We start from the raw sequence: 16,673 nt of genomic DNA, 5'->3' as shown, positions 1-16,673 counted from the left end.
AGATCGCCGAATAAAGGCTTGGATTTGGGTCTGTTCCTCGCAGTCGTATGGATTCGGAAGATTTGGATTACAGTGCACTAATAAAATTGTTTCATTTCGTAATTATGTTGTGTTTTTGGCGTATTTTATAGTTCTATTGTCAGTCACAGCATGTCGGAGAAAACGTGGCCTTTTGTGGCCTATGGCAATCAAAGTAAACATTACATGACAAGTAAAGGTTAAACGATTGCAGAAAATTTATTTATTTTAAGGTTTAAAGTGAAGTCGTGTTTAACATTATATAGGCATATTCTTGGAAACGAGCTGGCAGCAGAAATCACACAACAAAACGAAATGTTTTCATTTCATAAGTAAATGAGTAACGTTAAACAATTTAATAATGCAATTGAAAACAAGGTAATTCATATGACAACTAAAAACTAATAAAATTAATGCCGCGATTTCAATATTCATAAGGATTCATTTTTAGGTGTCGTCAATACGTCAGTTTTGTACGTTTAAATGCTGAAAATACGTAAGTATTTGTACATTTAGATGCTGAAAATATGTCAGTATTGTGCGTTTTAGTGCCTGTAAAAACGTACGTAAATGTACGTTTTATAGAACCACATTTTACGTAAAATACATACGAATTATCATGAGATCACGTTGAACATACACACGCACAGAAACCTGTTGTCAGCACTGCTCTGATGATATTATCTGTAATATAGTTTAGCAAGTTAAAAGCAACATGACATTTCTCAAAAGACAGGTAATAACGGCACTGTTCTTGAAGCAGTTGAACTTAAAGTTTCGCTATTAATAGAGCTGCTGCACCCAAACACTTGAGAGACACACAGACTTGGGTAATTCACACACGCTTAATCTCTCTCTCTCTCTCTCTCCCTCTCTCCCTCTCCCTCTCTCTCTCCCTCTCTCTTTCTCCCTCTCTCTCTAATAACTTCATTATTAACTGCTGTAGTTTGCTATCAATGGCTCAAGCCTCTATTGCTAGGTCTAAAATTACATTTTGGAATTAGCAAAGGAGGCGTGGGATGAGACGCACAAGAAATTAATCCCGCACACAAGACAAAAACCTGACGAATGTCTTGAAATACAACATCTGAACAATGTCTTGAGGTGTGGTAACTGTAGTATAAGCAGAATAATTGACTGCGGTCTGTTGAATTATTAGAAAATAATGCACACCCGAGGTGTAACGGCATCACCACCTCAGGTGTGCATTATTTTCTAATAATTCAACGGCCTGTTGTCAATTATTCCTTACTTAAACCCAGAATATCGGCCCAGACTGTAAAAATATAAAGATTTATGGTCATATTGTCTTTCAAATTTTAAAGGGATAGTTCACTTAAAAAAATAAAGAAATAAGTATCATCTGGTAATCCTCAAAACACACTTTTTTTTGTAAAAGAAACAAATCTATGTTTATGATGATAATATTATAATATTATGATAATATTTTCATTATCCAGCTCAATTCTGTTCAAGTTTTTTTTTTCTCTTCCGATAATATTACTGAATATTAATTGCCTTAAACCCCCAATATTACCATAAAATTAAGTCCAACAGTCAGATCAGCTTTAAAAGATGAGAGAAAAGATTTATGGTCATATTTATGGTCATCTGTTCACACTGTCAAAAAATGGATCTGGCCTATGATCTTGTGGACTATAATCCAAGTTTTACCCAAACTGAAGAAATGTTGCCCTCCAGTGAATTTTCAGTGAATAATGACTTTAATTTTGATCTGTTCCTCACATAATGTTATCAGAATTTATATTTTTTGGTGAATGATCCATTTAGCTCATATTGTGCGTGGCAAATGGAGTCATTCCTCATGTAAATCCCTGAATCACCTTGTACTCCAGTGAATTAGAATAATTCATCCCTCACTGGCTTCCACAGTATGACAGGCGGCCGTATTGATTTAGCCACTAATTAAGATGTTTCATCTCTTTTCAGAAATGTGACACTCACTTTTGTAGGAGCCAATTTTGTTAAAACCAGTGACTTTCTCTTAGTGAAGCTCAGTTCTCATTACAATCGACATTTTCAAGAGTCTGAGAACATCCTCATCAATCTCCTTAATTACCTGCAGATGAAATGGGAAGAGCAGAATCTGTGATATATTGTCGTGCGTCGTGTACACAAGCCTCAAACAACATGGCTTTCATAATGACTCGCTCTCGCTTCTGTTCATCCTGATGCCGCTCCAGAACACATCATGACACTCTCCAACACGTACCCTCTCAATTTTCCTTTGCTTTTTTCTTTATTCTTCTAAATCGCTGTCTCGCTCACAGCTCTTGCTATGAGCACAAATGCTCCTCGCCACTGCCAAATCAATGAGAGCCTGACTCAGCCGTGAAGCGCAGGAAGAAAAAAAGGAGACAAACTGAAAGAGAGACTAAGAAAGAGAATGCAGCAGACAGAGTGAAATAGAGGAGAAATGGATGTGAAAATTAACTTGCATTTATAGGACTACTAGTAATTGGGGACTATTGATCTATTTAATATTCAAAACATTGAGAATATAGAATTACTGTTAACTTATTCTTATCTCACTATAAACTAACTATTAACTATGACTTTTGCCTCTAGACTCCTAATTTGCTGCTTATAAATAGTTTGTATGTAGTTGTTAAGTTTAGGTATGGGGTTGGATTAAGGGATCTAAAATATGGTCATGCAGAATAAGGCATAAATATGTGCTTTTTAAGTACTAATCAACAATATGCTAGTAATATGCATGCTAATAAGCATCTAGTTAATAGTGAGAACTGCAACTAAAGTGTTGCCGCTTTTTATTTTGCCATTCAATTTTCTAAATAGCTAAACAAGTTTCATGAGTATGAGAGTGATAAGAGAAAAAAAATATCACAATTGAGTTGTGTCACTGAATTGTGTTGTGTCACAACTGTCGGTGTCACTGAATTAATTCAAAACTCTGATTCAAAGATTGGTTTGTGTGGCATTATTTTACAATCTATTTTTATGGTGCATAAATAAAAAGGATTAAATAATATTCCTTGTGATCATTATATGTATATATATATATTAGGGGTGTAACGAGACACGTATTCGAATTGAACCGTTCGGTATGAGGCTTTCGGTTCGGTAAGCATTACAAACCAAATGATTCATTGGACTAATCCTATTACATTTGGAAAATAAAAGAGCTTAAAGTGTGTGAAATATAATGTTCTCAGTGCCACTGTGCTCAACAAGGGAAGCCATGGCGGAGCAGGCAGACTAGGAGGCCATGGAGGCATATATATATACAGTATATATATATATATATATATATATATATGCTTATTTGCTGCTTAAATATGTCTTATTATTATGTTGAAAACAATTGTGTGCTGATTCATATTTCTGTGTAAACCATAATACATTTTTTTCAAGGATTCTTTGATGAATGGGTAGTTCAAAAGCACAGCATTTATTTGAAATAGGTCTTGTTTAGCTGTGTAAATGTCTTTACTGTCACTTTTAATCAATTTAATGTGTCCTTGATGAATTAATTTATTTTTCAATTCCTTCATTACATATCTCAAACTATATATATAGTCCTGCTAGTAATGGCAATGGCATAAAATGTCTGCTTTAGTTGTGTTTGTGAATGTAAATCACAGGTTGACAGTGCATGCTGAGTGTCCGATGCATCTTGAAGATTTCCCCATGGACTTCCACTCCTGTCCTCTCAAATTCGGCAGCTGTGAGTAACAGCATGGAGTACTGATTGGTTTAAAATTTCAAACAATCATCTGCAAAGTTTTAACTGTGGCCCCACTGAAATCATTCCTACAGATGCTTACACAACGACAGAAGTGACGTACACCTGGACAAAGAACGCATCCAACTCTGTGGTGGTAGAAGAGGAGAGCTCTAGATTAAACCAGTATGACCTACTGGGGCAAACCGTGGGGAACGAAACCATCAGATCCAGCACTGGTGAGTCAAGACACTTACAGATTGATAGATATGCTTTCATAATATAGAAAAAGCAAAGATTATTCAGGAATTTTTCCAAAGTCAATTGCATGTATTTGAAACAACATGGCAGTAAGTGAATGATGACAGAAGTTACATTTTTGGTTAAGTTTGTCCTCAAACAAAAGCTCTGAAAGCCACAGAGACTGAAAAGACATGTTGGATATATATACAAGGATGGTTTTGAAGGATTGCCTGATGTCATGGCAGATTTGTTCTTCATTCTATCATAGTTTATCAAGCACACATTCGTTCTGTTCAGCTAAATCTGCAATGTGCTTTAACACGATCTCTGGGCAAGACTCAACAAACCCTGCCTGTGACTTCCTCTGGTTCGCGTTCACTGTCTCTCTCTCTTTCTCTCATGCACATCTTTGGTTTGCAGTGACATTTCTTGTGTGTTGGCATTTGGTAGCTCAGTAAAGTGAACACATCCTCGACGTGGGGTAAGATCGAGGCCAGAGCACGTACAAGATATTCCATTTCAGTTGAGCACAGAGAAACCAGAGGGACTGTGCAACAACAACACCCACAAGACACACTTTATATCAGGTTTACAACATTATCTTTACAAATGCATAGCATACTCACAGCTTGCAAGAAATTAAATATATTCTGGATTTCATTCTAGCACAACAGTAACGGTCAACACATATGGGATTAAATATGTGGATACTTGCAACTAGAGAGGTGGCAGAGTGGCTGATGGGAGATATACTATAACTAATAGGGCTGTACACTACTGTTCAAAAGTTAGATTTTTTAATGCTTTTGAAAGAAGTCTCTTATGCTCGCCAAGGCTGCATTTGCTTAATCAAAAACACAGTAAAAACAGTAGGGGTGTGCTCAAAGCCAAATACCTTATTCGGAAAGGCACGAATAATGGCTTCAAAATGAATAACAGATAACAAATAATTCTGCTGAAAAATATTCGGCTGAGGCTGGCACAGCCACTCGTCATATTTGCTGGATAACTTAGCCAAGGGATCAGCGCGATTTTATACATAAACCTCTAAAGTCACTATGCTATAATGAGTGTGTGAAGTGAATGAAAGTAAACTTTATGAATGAGTGCAAATCAAACAACCACATTGCTGTTGCCTCTATGTGCATCTCTCAGAAATCAGAGAATATCAACTAAAATACTTCTTCATACATGTTATACTATTTCTGTATATTTATATGTCAATGATATAAATCTTGTATGATATGATACACAAATGAATGGAATAAGCACAGCGCGAACTCCAATCAAACAGCCATGTTGCCCTTTCTCAAAAACCAAACCAGCTCTCTGTCAAGAGTAGGCTAATAATCAACTTGGATATATATACATTTTCTACTAAGCCAACACTTTTGCTTCTTTATCTTTTGCTGGTTTGCGTTTTGTATTTTAATATATTCTTAAATGTAATTTAATCCAGTGTGTCACGAATTCGGTCCATGGACTTCCGTTTATTCACCACCAGAGGTCACCCTTTCCATTACATTGACTCTCGCACAACACAAACTGTTGCATAGCACCCCGGACTACATATCCCATCATTCTTTGCACGATTTGCACACTGCACTGATTGCACTCATTGCACACAGCTGTTTCTAATCACCTCACTCACTATATAACACCCACTCCTACCACCTTTCTCTGCTGAGTATTGTTTAGCCCGTACCCCATTCCGAGTCTCTGTGTTTTCCTTGTTTTGCCTTGCCTTGCCTGTTTTCGCGGTTTCTGATCTTTGCCTGTTTTCCTGGATTTTTCCCTCTCGTCTCGCCCCTGTGATTCTGTCTGCTTATCGGTGACCTACGCTAGCCCTGGGACTATTCTTGTGTTTTGCCCGCCATATACCTGTTTGCCATTGTTTGACCCTGCCTGTTTACCACGTCTCTTTAATAAAGCCTGCAGATGGATCCACACGTCTCACGTCTCGTCAGCCCCGTGACACAGTGATGGCAAAGCTGAATTTTCTCCAGAAATAATTCTAGAATGCTGATTTGGTGCTCAAAAACATTTGCTGCTTCATACTGTATTTTTGTGGATTTTGGAAATTTTGAATCAAATGCATTATCGGCATTGCTACCAGGGGTGCAGTTTTTAGCTTAAACTATCATTGAAAAGCTACAGTTTTAAGAGAATCTTGCTGAACAAGCTGCTTTCTGAATGAATTGTATAGTGAAAGTAGATGCACATATAACCCAAATTGAATCAAATCAGCGATCTTTCTGATGTTGTGAGGGCATGAAAGTAATGAGACGAGTCTTAATTCTGTTCATTAGGCTCAAATATACTTGATAACTGTTTCCATTTCATTTCCTAAGACAGTATTCTTATGCCAGAGCAGTGGCTTTGCTTACCGTGTCCTGCGGGTTTGGTGTCTTCTGCTCAGACCTATTTGTTAAGCTCTGTTTACATCACCCATAGCAAGTGGATGTACTCAAACCGGTACCAGCGACTCGCTCGCACAAACACGCACGAATGTGTGCATTAAAACACACATGCATGAGCCTTAGGGGCTTTTCTCCCAAGGCTCTTGTAAGTACCCAACATGTGATGTGAGATTAATCATTCATTACAACAGCGTGAACATGCCGTCTAGTGTGAAGGAAATTGGGTCATCTGTCACACTTGAGTGTGCACTACATTTTGCACACTTGAGTGTTCGTAATATATCTGAAGGATTTTTTAATACCTTTCTTCTTTGAGGTCACAGGCTCGGAAACCACTTAGAGTAAAACCACTCCAGGTTTGTGTATTTGTGTGTGTGTGTGTGTGTGTGTGTGTGTTTGCATTGATTAATGATGCAATGAAGGGGTGTGTTTACAAAAACCAAGTGCAGTCGAAAGGCACAGTGTCAGGAGGGCACTTAAACATGATGTCAGGGTGCGTGACGCTCATGTGTTATTCAGGCTTGTCTTGGCTTTAAAGGTCCCATATTGTCAAAACTGAAATTTCCTTGCTTTTTTCACGATAACTGAGGTCTAGGGGCTATTTAACTACCATATAAGTTTCAAAACTGTCATTCCACAGTAAAATGCACACAGCCTGCATAAAGTAGCTGTGATTTTTCACGAACCGTTGTGACTTCCGTAAAAAGTTGACGTCAGAACTACTCAGTCACTGCCTTCTGTCACCACCCCGAGCACCGCCCACAGTCCCACTCTCCTTTTGCCAAACCCCCAGACAACCATGCCATTGCTGAGCAACAACAACACGGAAACATGTCGAAAAGGTTAACTTTAACCATGAAACCAGATCGGCTGACCTGTAACTGGCACCTGCCCACACTGCCAAAAGCACCAAAAGTTGGTTAAATGACCATGGTGCTGGTGTGCTTGACTGGCCAGCAAACTCACCAGACCTGACCTGTATTGTCAAGAGGAAAATGAGAAAATGCAAGACCAAACCATGACCATGGAAGACCAAAAACTGCAGATGAGCTGAAGGCCACTGTCAAAGAAACCTGTTGAGATAGTGAATTGGTGGGTTTTTGTTAAATGTGAGCCAAAATCATCACAATTAAAAGAACCAAAGACTTAAACTACTTCAGTCTGTGTGCATTGAATTTATTTAATACACGAGTTTCACAATTTGAGTTGAATTACTGAAATAAATGAACTTTTCCACGACATTCTAATTTATTGAGATGCACCTGTACATTGAAGGCTGTTGAGAGCATAACATTGTGTTTGAAGACAGATTTCAGCAGATGTTTTATTGCTGTGTCATGCCCCTTTTCAAACACCCACCATATAGTCGTGTCTCAGAGGGCCATTTCTTTGTTTTCATTAAATTATGTGTAAAAAAACAGTTTTTGTCTTTCTCCTGTTATTAGCTGTGTTGTTCTTCAGGTCAAGTTGAGGTCAGGATTCTTATTAATGAGAATCTTTGTGTCAAGCGTAGTGTTGCTGTAATATATTAGCTCAGTTCCAAACCCTAGGGAGCTGCCTTTCTAGACAACATTTTCAGGCATCATGCACACTCCCAGCTCTTTCCACTTTCAAATATCCACTTTCATGGATATTAAATGCGGTGTGTGTGTGTGTGTGTGTGTGTGTGTGTGTGCGCGCGAGAAAGAGAGAGAGAGAGCGAGAGAGAGAGAGAGGGTCACATCAAAGTGGAGTCAGCTGTCTTAACTGTGGCTTGTGTACTGCAAACACATACCAGCTTCATCACTGTGTCTGTCACATGACTCTGTTCCCCTTTCTGCTCGTGTCTTTATACATTTATTTTGAAAGATGAAGCTCGCGATTATGGTAAGGAGCGTTACATTTCTGACGAGTGCTTGCGGTGTTCGGCCAATCACAATGCACTGGGTCAGCTGGCCAATCAGAGCAGACTGCGCTTGTCGGAAGGAGGGACTTTGTAGAAAACGAAGCGTTTGAGAGAGGCGGGGCATATAGGACCTACAATAATGTACAGTATTTGAAAAATAATGTGGTTTTTGAACATTAAAGCATGTCAACATATTCTGTTACACCAAATACACAAAGTAATGATCTTTAAAAAATCATCATATGACCTCTTTAAAGGTTCTTCATGGAACCATCATTGCCAATATAGGAAGTGTTATTTTTAAGTAAGTGTCAATGGACCTACTGTATTTGTAGAGCATTTTATTTTTGCCACTCATGGTCTTTGACTTTGATTATGATGCTGTCTTATAACCCATCTGCTTATGTAAATAGTAGTGCTGCTCACTAGGGTTTGGAATGGAACCAGTGTGTGTTCAGGAATCATGGCATCTCCTGTGACCTCCTGTGACCGATCGTCAACTTCATGCTTTAATTAACATCTTCATGGTGCACAGACTGCAGCTCGGACACACACTCACACACGCTACCTCTGTTACAAAACCTAGTGAGCTGCCTCACTGTATACTGCCTACATAGGCAAAACCCTCATTAAATGGAACCTCATAAGAGACTGATTTGGAACAATCTACATAGGCTAAACCTATTTGAACCCACAATTGATTCCAATAGATACTGACATTAGCATGCTGCTAAGCTAACAACACACACTAATATGCATAATACATAGCACAAAGTGTTTTTTTAATTTATTTTGACCTTTTTTCATTCGTACTGAATTAAATATATTTAACATTTCTCTCAACTCAACCACCATCTTGGATTTTTTTTTTTCTTCAGTGAGCTTGTCGCAATGCATTCTGGGACTGCATATCTCCTTGCAGGAGTGTTATTTTTTACTATTTTGTATATATTATAATAGTTTTTATACATTTTAAAATTAGTTTTTATTTTTATATTTTCAGTTTAGTTTGTTTCAGTTCATTTTATTTTAATTTATTTAGTTTAATTAGTCATTTGTAATACTGTTTTTTTTTTCATTTCTATTTAATTTTAATTTTATTTCAGTTTAGTTTTAGTTTTTATTTATTTCTATTTAGTCATTGTAGTTCTTCAACTTATTTCAGTTAATTGCAATTGTTAGGGTTAGGGTTAGGGTTAGGGTTAGGGCTACTTCCAATTTTAGTGCTTCAGCTTAAACTTATTTTAGCTGCCAAGGCAACATTTGTGATTTTCATTTTTCATCTAATATATATATATTTTTTTTCTATTATTGTTTTTATTTTAGATAATTTTTTAGTCATTTTATCTGCTTATGTCATTTTTATTATTGTTAATATATTTTTTTAATATTACTATTTAGGTTTAATTTGTTTTTATTTCAGTTTTAGTTTTGTTTTGTTTTTTCCCAAATAGTAAGTTTAGTGCTTCAACTTATCTTAGTTGCTGCCTAGGCAATTTTTCCAACTTTTCTTTAGTTTAAGTTTTAAATCTAATATTTATAATCAGTTCTCATTTTAATTTTAGTTTCTTTTTTTAGCAATTTTGTGATCTGCTTTCATCATTTTTTTTTTTGAAACAGTACTATTTATGTTTAATTTATTTTTATTTCACTTTTAGTTTTCGTTCAGGTTTAGTTTTTATTTTAACTTTTTTTAACAATTAACAAACATTTTTTTAATCGTTTTAGTTAACAATAATAATTCCGGGATACACGTGATGCTGCCAGAACTTGTGGTATATGTTGGCCAAGATGTGGTATACAAGAAGCCAGCAAGGTTGCTGCCAACCATTTGGACCAGTCTTCATGTCAAGAGTGGTGTGTATGATTTATCCTTTAAAATCCTGTAAAATCCAAAGTAGGGAGCACTCCAGGTTTTGAAAGAGCTATTTCTTTCTCCGCAATAATGATACAGTCTCTTAAATACTCATCTTTTTAGTCAGTAGAAACACATTCTGACACACATACAGGCCTGAACTCTCACTTTCTTTTTTGTGTCTCTCTCTTCGCACATTTACATTTCATCATGCTGTTTCTCAAGTGGACTGCTGTTAATTAAATTAAATCAGATGTGGCTCAGCCTCTCTTTTCCCCTCCGCGGCTCCGTGCTGAGCTAACTGGTGCTTGTGAAAGGAGGAACTCCGAGAGGATGCCGTGTGCACTTGAACAAGAAAAGAAAAGAGTGGGTTTTACAGGATTAGAGCTGGCTAAAATCCGTCTGTGCTTCCTCTGCAGAAAGAGGAGAGGAGATCCCCCCCCCCTTTGCCAAATGGCATCCTCCACAAGATCCAAAAGCACCAGATAGATTTCTCTCTTCTGTTGCCATGAGCAACCAATGTCTTCCTCCATCTTTCAGTTCTCTCTCTCTCTCTCTGTCTTGTGGGCCACTTTCCAGTAGAGATTCTCCATTTCCAGGTGGCTTGCCACATTTCTGTGTCTTTTCATGTGGTTGGGATAATGCTCTGTGATAATGAGGTTAAAATCCTCATGATGATGTCAAGGAGATTTTCTCTCTTTATGCCATTTTGCTCGGTAACAAACTGTCTCCGTAGAGTCGCTGCATACTGACCTGATCTTTTCATCCAGGGCTTCATGAGATGAGGTGTAATTGTGGCATCCCTCAAAGAGCTCCCAGCTTATAATTACATTTATCTTTCCCTCCCCTGCTTTGTGACATCAGCTCTTTCAGAATATCCTCAGTTGCAATATGCATTTCATAATCTTGCTCTCTGATGTTCTATTTACAGAGTGCCACTTCTTCGCCTGCTCCCATTTTGCACACTCTATTGATAACTCTCTCCAACGAGAGGAGGCCTGATGATGCTCACAATGGCCAAGGAGGCTCACAAAGCCTAGCAACTTAGCAAATGCAAACTGAGCTCTGGAAACGAAAGCCTCAGCATGACGACTCTCTAAAGTCGAGAGGAGACTAACAATATCCTACGCTCAGGCCTCAGTAAGATAACTCTCTCCAGCGAGAGGAGGCCTAACAATGCTCTTAGCATCCAAGGAGGCTCACTGAGAACCTACTCAACTTGGTAGACCTACTCTGGTTAAGAGCAACAAAGCACTCGGCGTGTGACCTTACCATGAACATGGATTTTTAGAGAAGGAACGAAGCAGTCAGCGCGTGCTCTTACCATAAACATGGATTTTAGAGGAGGCACGAAGCAACAGCGTATGCTCTTACCATAAGCATGGATTTTAGAGGAGGCATTTACAAAGGAGGCTCACAGAGAGCCTACTGTACAACTCGCAATAGCTATCGTAGCGGAGCTCTAAGGAGTGAAAGACTCAATAAAGAAAACCCTCTAAAGTGGGAGGACAACTCTCACAGTAGAAAAGAAAGCTAACAGAGAGCCTAACAACTTAGGCCACTACCTAACTATGGCACTTTTCTGACCCTAATTACTCAGAATTTGACACATTAAGAACAATAGTGTTATTTGAGTCAAAAAGAGGAGCCAAAAAAGGAAAACTTCCTGTTTGACTCGTCCGTGCTCTGCCTACAACCCCTGTGCTTAATCCCACCTCACCGTAATGGTGGTCACGGGACCTGACCACGGGGTGCAGGCGCTCAACTCTTATCCCTCGAGAGAGAGTCAAGCCTGGGTGGAACCAATTACTGCGACCGCATCGCGCAAAGCGCGCATTTAACCTCAAGCACGCTAGTTCAAACAACAGATTCTATCATTCTAAAAATAATCATATGAGAACAGATGCCAATGAATCACTATGAATGCCTTAAACCCCTTCGAGAACTGAATGCGCTTGTGTAAACACTAACTACTATTCCTCAGGAGAGAGCAGAAAGGAAGAAGTTCCTACCTGTCTCTTATAGTCAGTCTTGCGAATTCATCATACCTATTCATCATACCTAAAACTCGTCCCACATCCCTCGAGAATAGGGACGGCACGAACTGAGCTTTCCGTGAGAAATCCTTTCAATGCACGCATTCTGCTTCCTCAGGAGCTAAACGCACGCTGACGTTATTGTGTGTGGATTACTTGTGGATTATTGTGATGTTTTTATCAGCTGTTTGGACTCTCATTCTGATGGCACCCATTCACTGCAGAGGATCCATTGGTGAGCAAGTAATGTAATGCTACATTTCTCCAAATCTGTTCATGAAGAAACAAACTCATGAGGAAGAGTACATGAGTACATTTTCGTTTTTGGGTGAACTATTCCTTAAAGGGGATGATTTCTTTGTAAACATATAATTTCATGTAAATATATGCAATTTTTTTTTATAGAAATATGTGTAGGCTCCTAGATAAACATCTAATGGATTAATTTTCCACTAAGATAAAATTTGTCAGAAGTCACTAAGCTTTATAAGCAAACTGATTGTATATCTGACTTGAATCTCTCACATACTCATTAATGTTGCATTTATATTATCATTTAAACCATGTATTATGTTGAAAATGCAAAAGATACCTGCCAGTTGGTGTAATTTACCCAACAAAGCCAAATTTTAGTCTCATTTTGGACTGTTACCCATAACTCTCTTTTTTCCTCACAGGTGAGTACACTGTGATGACGGCCCACTTCCACCTGAAGAGGAAGATCGGTTATTTTGTGATTCAGACCTACCTGCCGTGCATCATGACCGTCATCCTTTCCCAGGTGTCCTTCTGGCTGAACCGAGAGTCTGTTCCGGCCCGGACTGTTTTTGGTGAGTTTAATCTCTTAGTCACTTAGTCACAAACTTCAGAGTGATCTGGGTTTTTTAAATATTTAAAACATTGGACGCTACTTCAAAGAAGTGAAATATGACACCATATTAGTATTGCAAAGGCGAAAGTAAAAATGCTGTTGAGAGCATAATTCATTTTGACAACTTTAAAGAGACTTTAATGAGCATGCAGTTCTTTCTTAGTTTTACAGGATTTCAAATGGCTCAAGACCCCTTTTTTTGGTTAATTGAAGCCTACTTTTATGTGTATTGTTGCTTGGAATTCAAATGTGAGGTGTTTTAATATCATAAATAGACAGTAATAACCAGAAACCATCATCTTGAGTGATATTATCATGTTATATGGTGATGTCTGAATATAATGGTTGATTACAATTGCAAACTTTCCACGCAGTCACTGTTGCCAAACTGATTTTCTGACTTCTGCAGGATTTTATGACGCACTGTTGGCCTCTAGCCGAACTGATGCAGAAAGTCTGCATATATTAATTTACTGTGACAGATTAATGGAGGACTAAGGTCACACTGAGGCGAATAAAGAAGTGAAGGCATGATCTTGGATTAAAATTGACATGGCTGATATTGAGTCTAGATTTACAATTCTAACAATAGATATACAGTATGTGCTCTATATGTAGTGTGTGTCTATATATCATTTATGTATGTTGTTGAAGAAATTAACTGAGAATTATTCATGGTACAGAAAAATCCCAGTTACCATAGTTACCCATTCATTTCTAAGGAGAAAATTGAAGAGATGTTTTGGCTGAAAGTACGAAAGAATGAAGTTTTGGTGCAAAAAAATTGGAGCATGTTTTCCAATTTAGCAGTACACCTGATTCTAGTTCATCAGGTTAGACTCTATGACCTAAATTGGTTATTGAAGGTATTGAAAACATCCAAAATGTCGCTGTACTCCAGAATCCAGAGAAACACCATTGTAGCTGAAGATGTGACCTTCAAGCCATAAAATGCACAGGGAGCCCTGGGAGCCTCTGGCTCCAGAGTCTTCTGCCCTAGATTAGAGACTTTTCACGGGGAAACCGGTCCTTTCTGAGCATTTCTTTGAGGATTTATGGAGCTCAGGTATGGAACAATTCGGTTACTGTGGAGATTCCCTGAGCTCTGTGTTGCTAAGCAGGTAACGCTGAGGAGATGAGCCCCTCTGGCATAGGTTCAGATGTATTTCTGCCCCTACCATCTGTCTCTCTCTTTTGGCCTGTGTCTTTATTCTGTCGGCGGTATCTCTCTGTCCCTGGAGTCTTTCTGGCAGTTCTTCAGCTGTCCCAGTCACTCTTTCTGTCTCTTATCTTTCTCGCACTATCCATCTATTATATGAGCCTTTTAAACAACCTGCCATCAGGCAAATGTTCAGAGTTAGTGCTCTCAAAAGAGATCTTGCCTTGTCAAATAATAACCCTGAAAAATCAGTGTACTAATGGGGTGCATTAATTGTAGAACCTCAAATGAATTTGTGAAAAAGCACTATGACATTTTTACCATGTCATTGATTGCTTATTAGAGTTTCATGAGGTGTTGAGATATTAAAGTTGAAATAGAGAGAATGGCATTAAAATGGATCTCAGATAAGCATGAAGGCAGTCGAGAGCTACATAATTAAAAACGTGCTCCAGGCTAAATATCTGCAGAGCGTTATCTAATGTATATTTTATTATGACACTTGTACGTACACGGCGCGGCCATTTGTTTTTTAGTTTGTTGCATTAGTAAAGTATTAAAGGAGTAGTCCAGCTGAAAGTGAAAATTCTGTTCATTTGCTTACCTTCATGTTATTGCAAACCCATATGAGTTTCTTTCTTCCGTGAAACACAAAAGCAGTTATATCGCTGGAATGCCCAGAGTGCTTTTCACATTGGGGACTGGGGCTTTCGAGCTCCAAAAATAACAAAAATGCACCATAAAATCGTTCTGTATGACTCATGTGTTATATTATCTAGTCCTCTGATGTGATGCAATAGCTTCGTGAAAGGAGTACACCAAAATTATGTAGCCGTTTGTGGAAAATCTTGCCATCAGCGACAACTCTCAAATCTTCAAACACGTTCAGTTCAAATATGGTGACTAAAAAAATACATTGCACCAGGTTTGACGAAAGTGATGCCAAATGTCTTGGTTTTTCATGTTGTGAATGATCGCATTGTGACCGGTTTTTTTTGTGAATAAATGCTAAACAAAGCTATCATATGACTTTAGAAGAGTTATAGTGCGTGAGTCATGTTGACTAATTCAGTAGTAATTTTTTTTTGTTCGTTTTGGATATTGACAGCATGTCTGTCACGTGTGTTTCCGTTTAGTTTCTGTTTGCCCCAATTTGGCCTAATTCCTGTTTCCTGTTCTCGTAATTAGTTAATCTTCGTTCATTTAGATCACCTGTGTTGTGTTAATCATCTCGTTTGCTCCTTAGGTTTCCTGTCTTCATAAGCCCTCAGTTTCTGTCGATTTCTTTGTCTTGGATTAATGTTGTTTTTCAATGGTTTACATCAGGGGTGCCCAACCCTGCTCCTGGCGATCGACTGTCCTGCAAAGTTTAGCTCCAACTCTAATCAAACACACCTGCCTTTAATTTTTAAGTGATCCTGAAGACCCTAATTAGTTGCTTCAGGTGTGTTTGATTAGGGTTGGACCTGAACTTTGCAGAACAGTCGATCGCCAGGAGCAGGGTTGGGCACCCCTGGTTTACGTGGTTGATGCTGATTAAAAAGACTCCTTTACTCCTACTCCTTCGTCGTGCACTCACTACAACCACAACCCTGTGACAACGTCTATACGCATTTACTTTTGTTGAATGGAAATAAGCAGCCATTCTGGGGTGCGTTTCCCAAAAGCATAGTTAGCTAACTATGGTTGTTAATTCCACTGAGCTCTATTGGTAGGGTCGGAACTTATGACCATAGTTGCTTTTGGGAAACGCACCCCTGCCTAGCATCTTATTTTGTGCTTCACAGAAGAAAGAACGTGAAAGTGAAAGTGACGTCCCAGGTGAAAAAGAAATATATATAAATTGTGCTTTTTCAGACATACTTACTATATTTAAATTATACTATACTAAGTGCATATTAAATGTATTATTTTGAAACAACTTTAAGTATATTAAGTGTATTTCAAGATATGTTTAAGTTTGATTTTAATCTATTTGTAATATATTTAATATATTGAAATTGTGTTAAATTGGAACCACTTTAAGTATATTTAGTGCAATTTAAGTGTATTTCTTAAAATACATTTAAAATGTCCGTTTAATACTTCATGAACTACATTTAGAGTATATTTGAAGCATCGTTTTAATGTACTTCAAGTACATTTCAATTGTATTTCAGCTCATTGGAAATGCATTAGCATTATACTACTAGTATATTATAAAGCTGCTTTTTTCAGTATACACACACACACGTACAGACTTTGATATCTAGAAAACTTTAATGTATTATATATTGTTGTGTACATTACAAATATTCATAAAGTACACTAAAAAAGGACAGCAGCATATATACTTTGGTGAAAAACAAAACAAAACAAAACATACTATTAAATGCATTAAAAATGCACTTGAAATACAAGTATGTTTATAGTATATTTGTATTACTACAAACATACTCAAGTACATTTTAACACATTATAAAAAAACATAAATAAAAAAA

General features: G+C 37.8%; 1 protein-coding gene across 1 annotated transcript in view; it reads left to right on the top strand.

Moving 5' to 3' along the window:
• The window catches only part of gabra2b (gamma-aminobutyric acid type A receptor subunit alpha2b), a 55,482-nt gene that overhangs the window by 20,814 nt on the left and 17,995 nt on the right, over positions 1-16,673 (top strand). The window contains exons 3-5 of the mRNA XM_016485554.1: positions 3,645-3,727; positions 3,820-3,963; positions 12,841-12,993. Of these exons, the coding sequence (XP_016341040.1) occupies positions 3,645-3,727; positions 3,820-3,963; positions 12,841-12,993 (380 nt within the window). The remainder of the gene's footprint in view (positions 1-3,644; positions 3,728-3,819; positions 3,964-12,840; positions 12,994-16,673) is intronic.

Source organism: Sinocyclocheilus anshuiensis, unplaced genomic scaffold (assembly GCF_001515605.1).
Source record: "Sinocyclocheilus anshuiensis isolate Anshui unplaced genomic scaffold, SAMN03320099.WGS_v1.1 scaffold189, whole genome shotgun sequence".
Classification (NCBI taxonomy): Eukaryota; Metazoa; Chordata; class Actinopteri; order Cypriniformes; family Cyprinidae; genus Sinocyclocheilus; species Sinocyclocheilus anshuiensis.
Note: the sequence above shows the minus strand (reverse complement) of the source record. Positions and strands in the feature narration are given on the sequence as shown.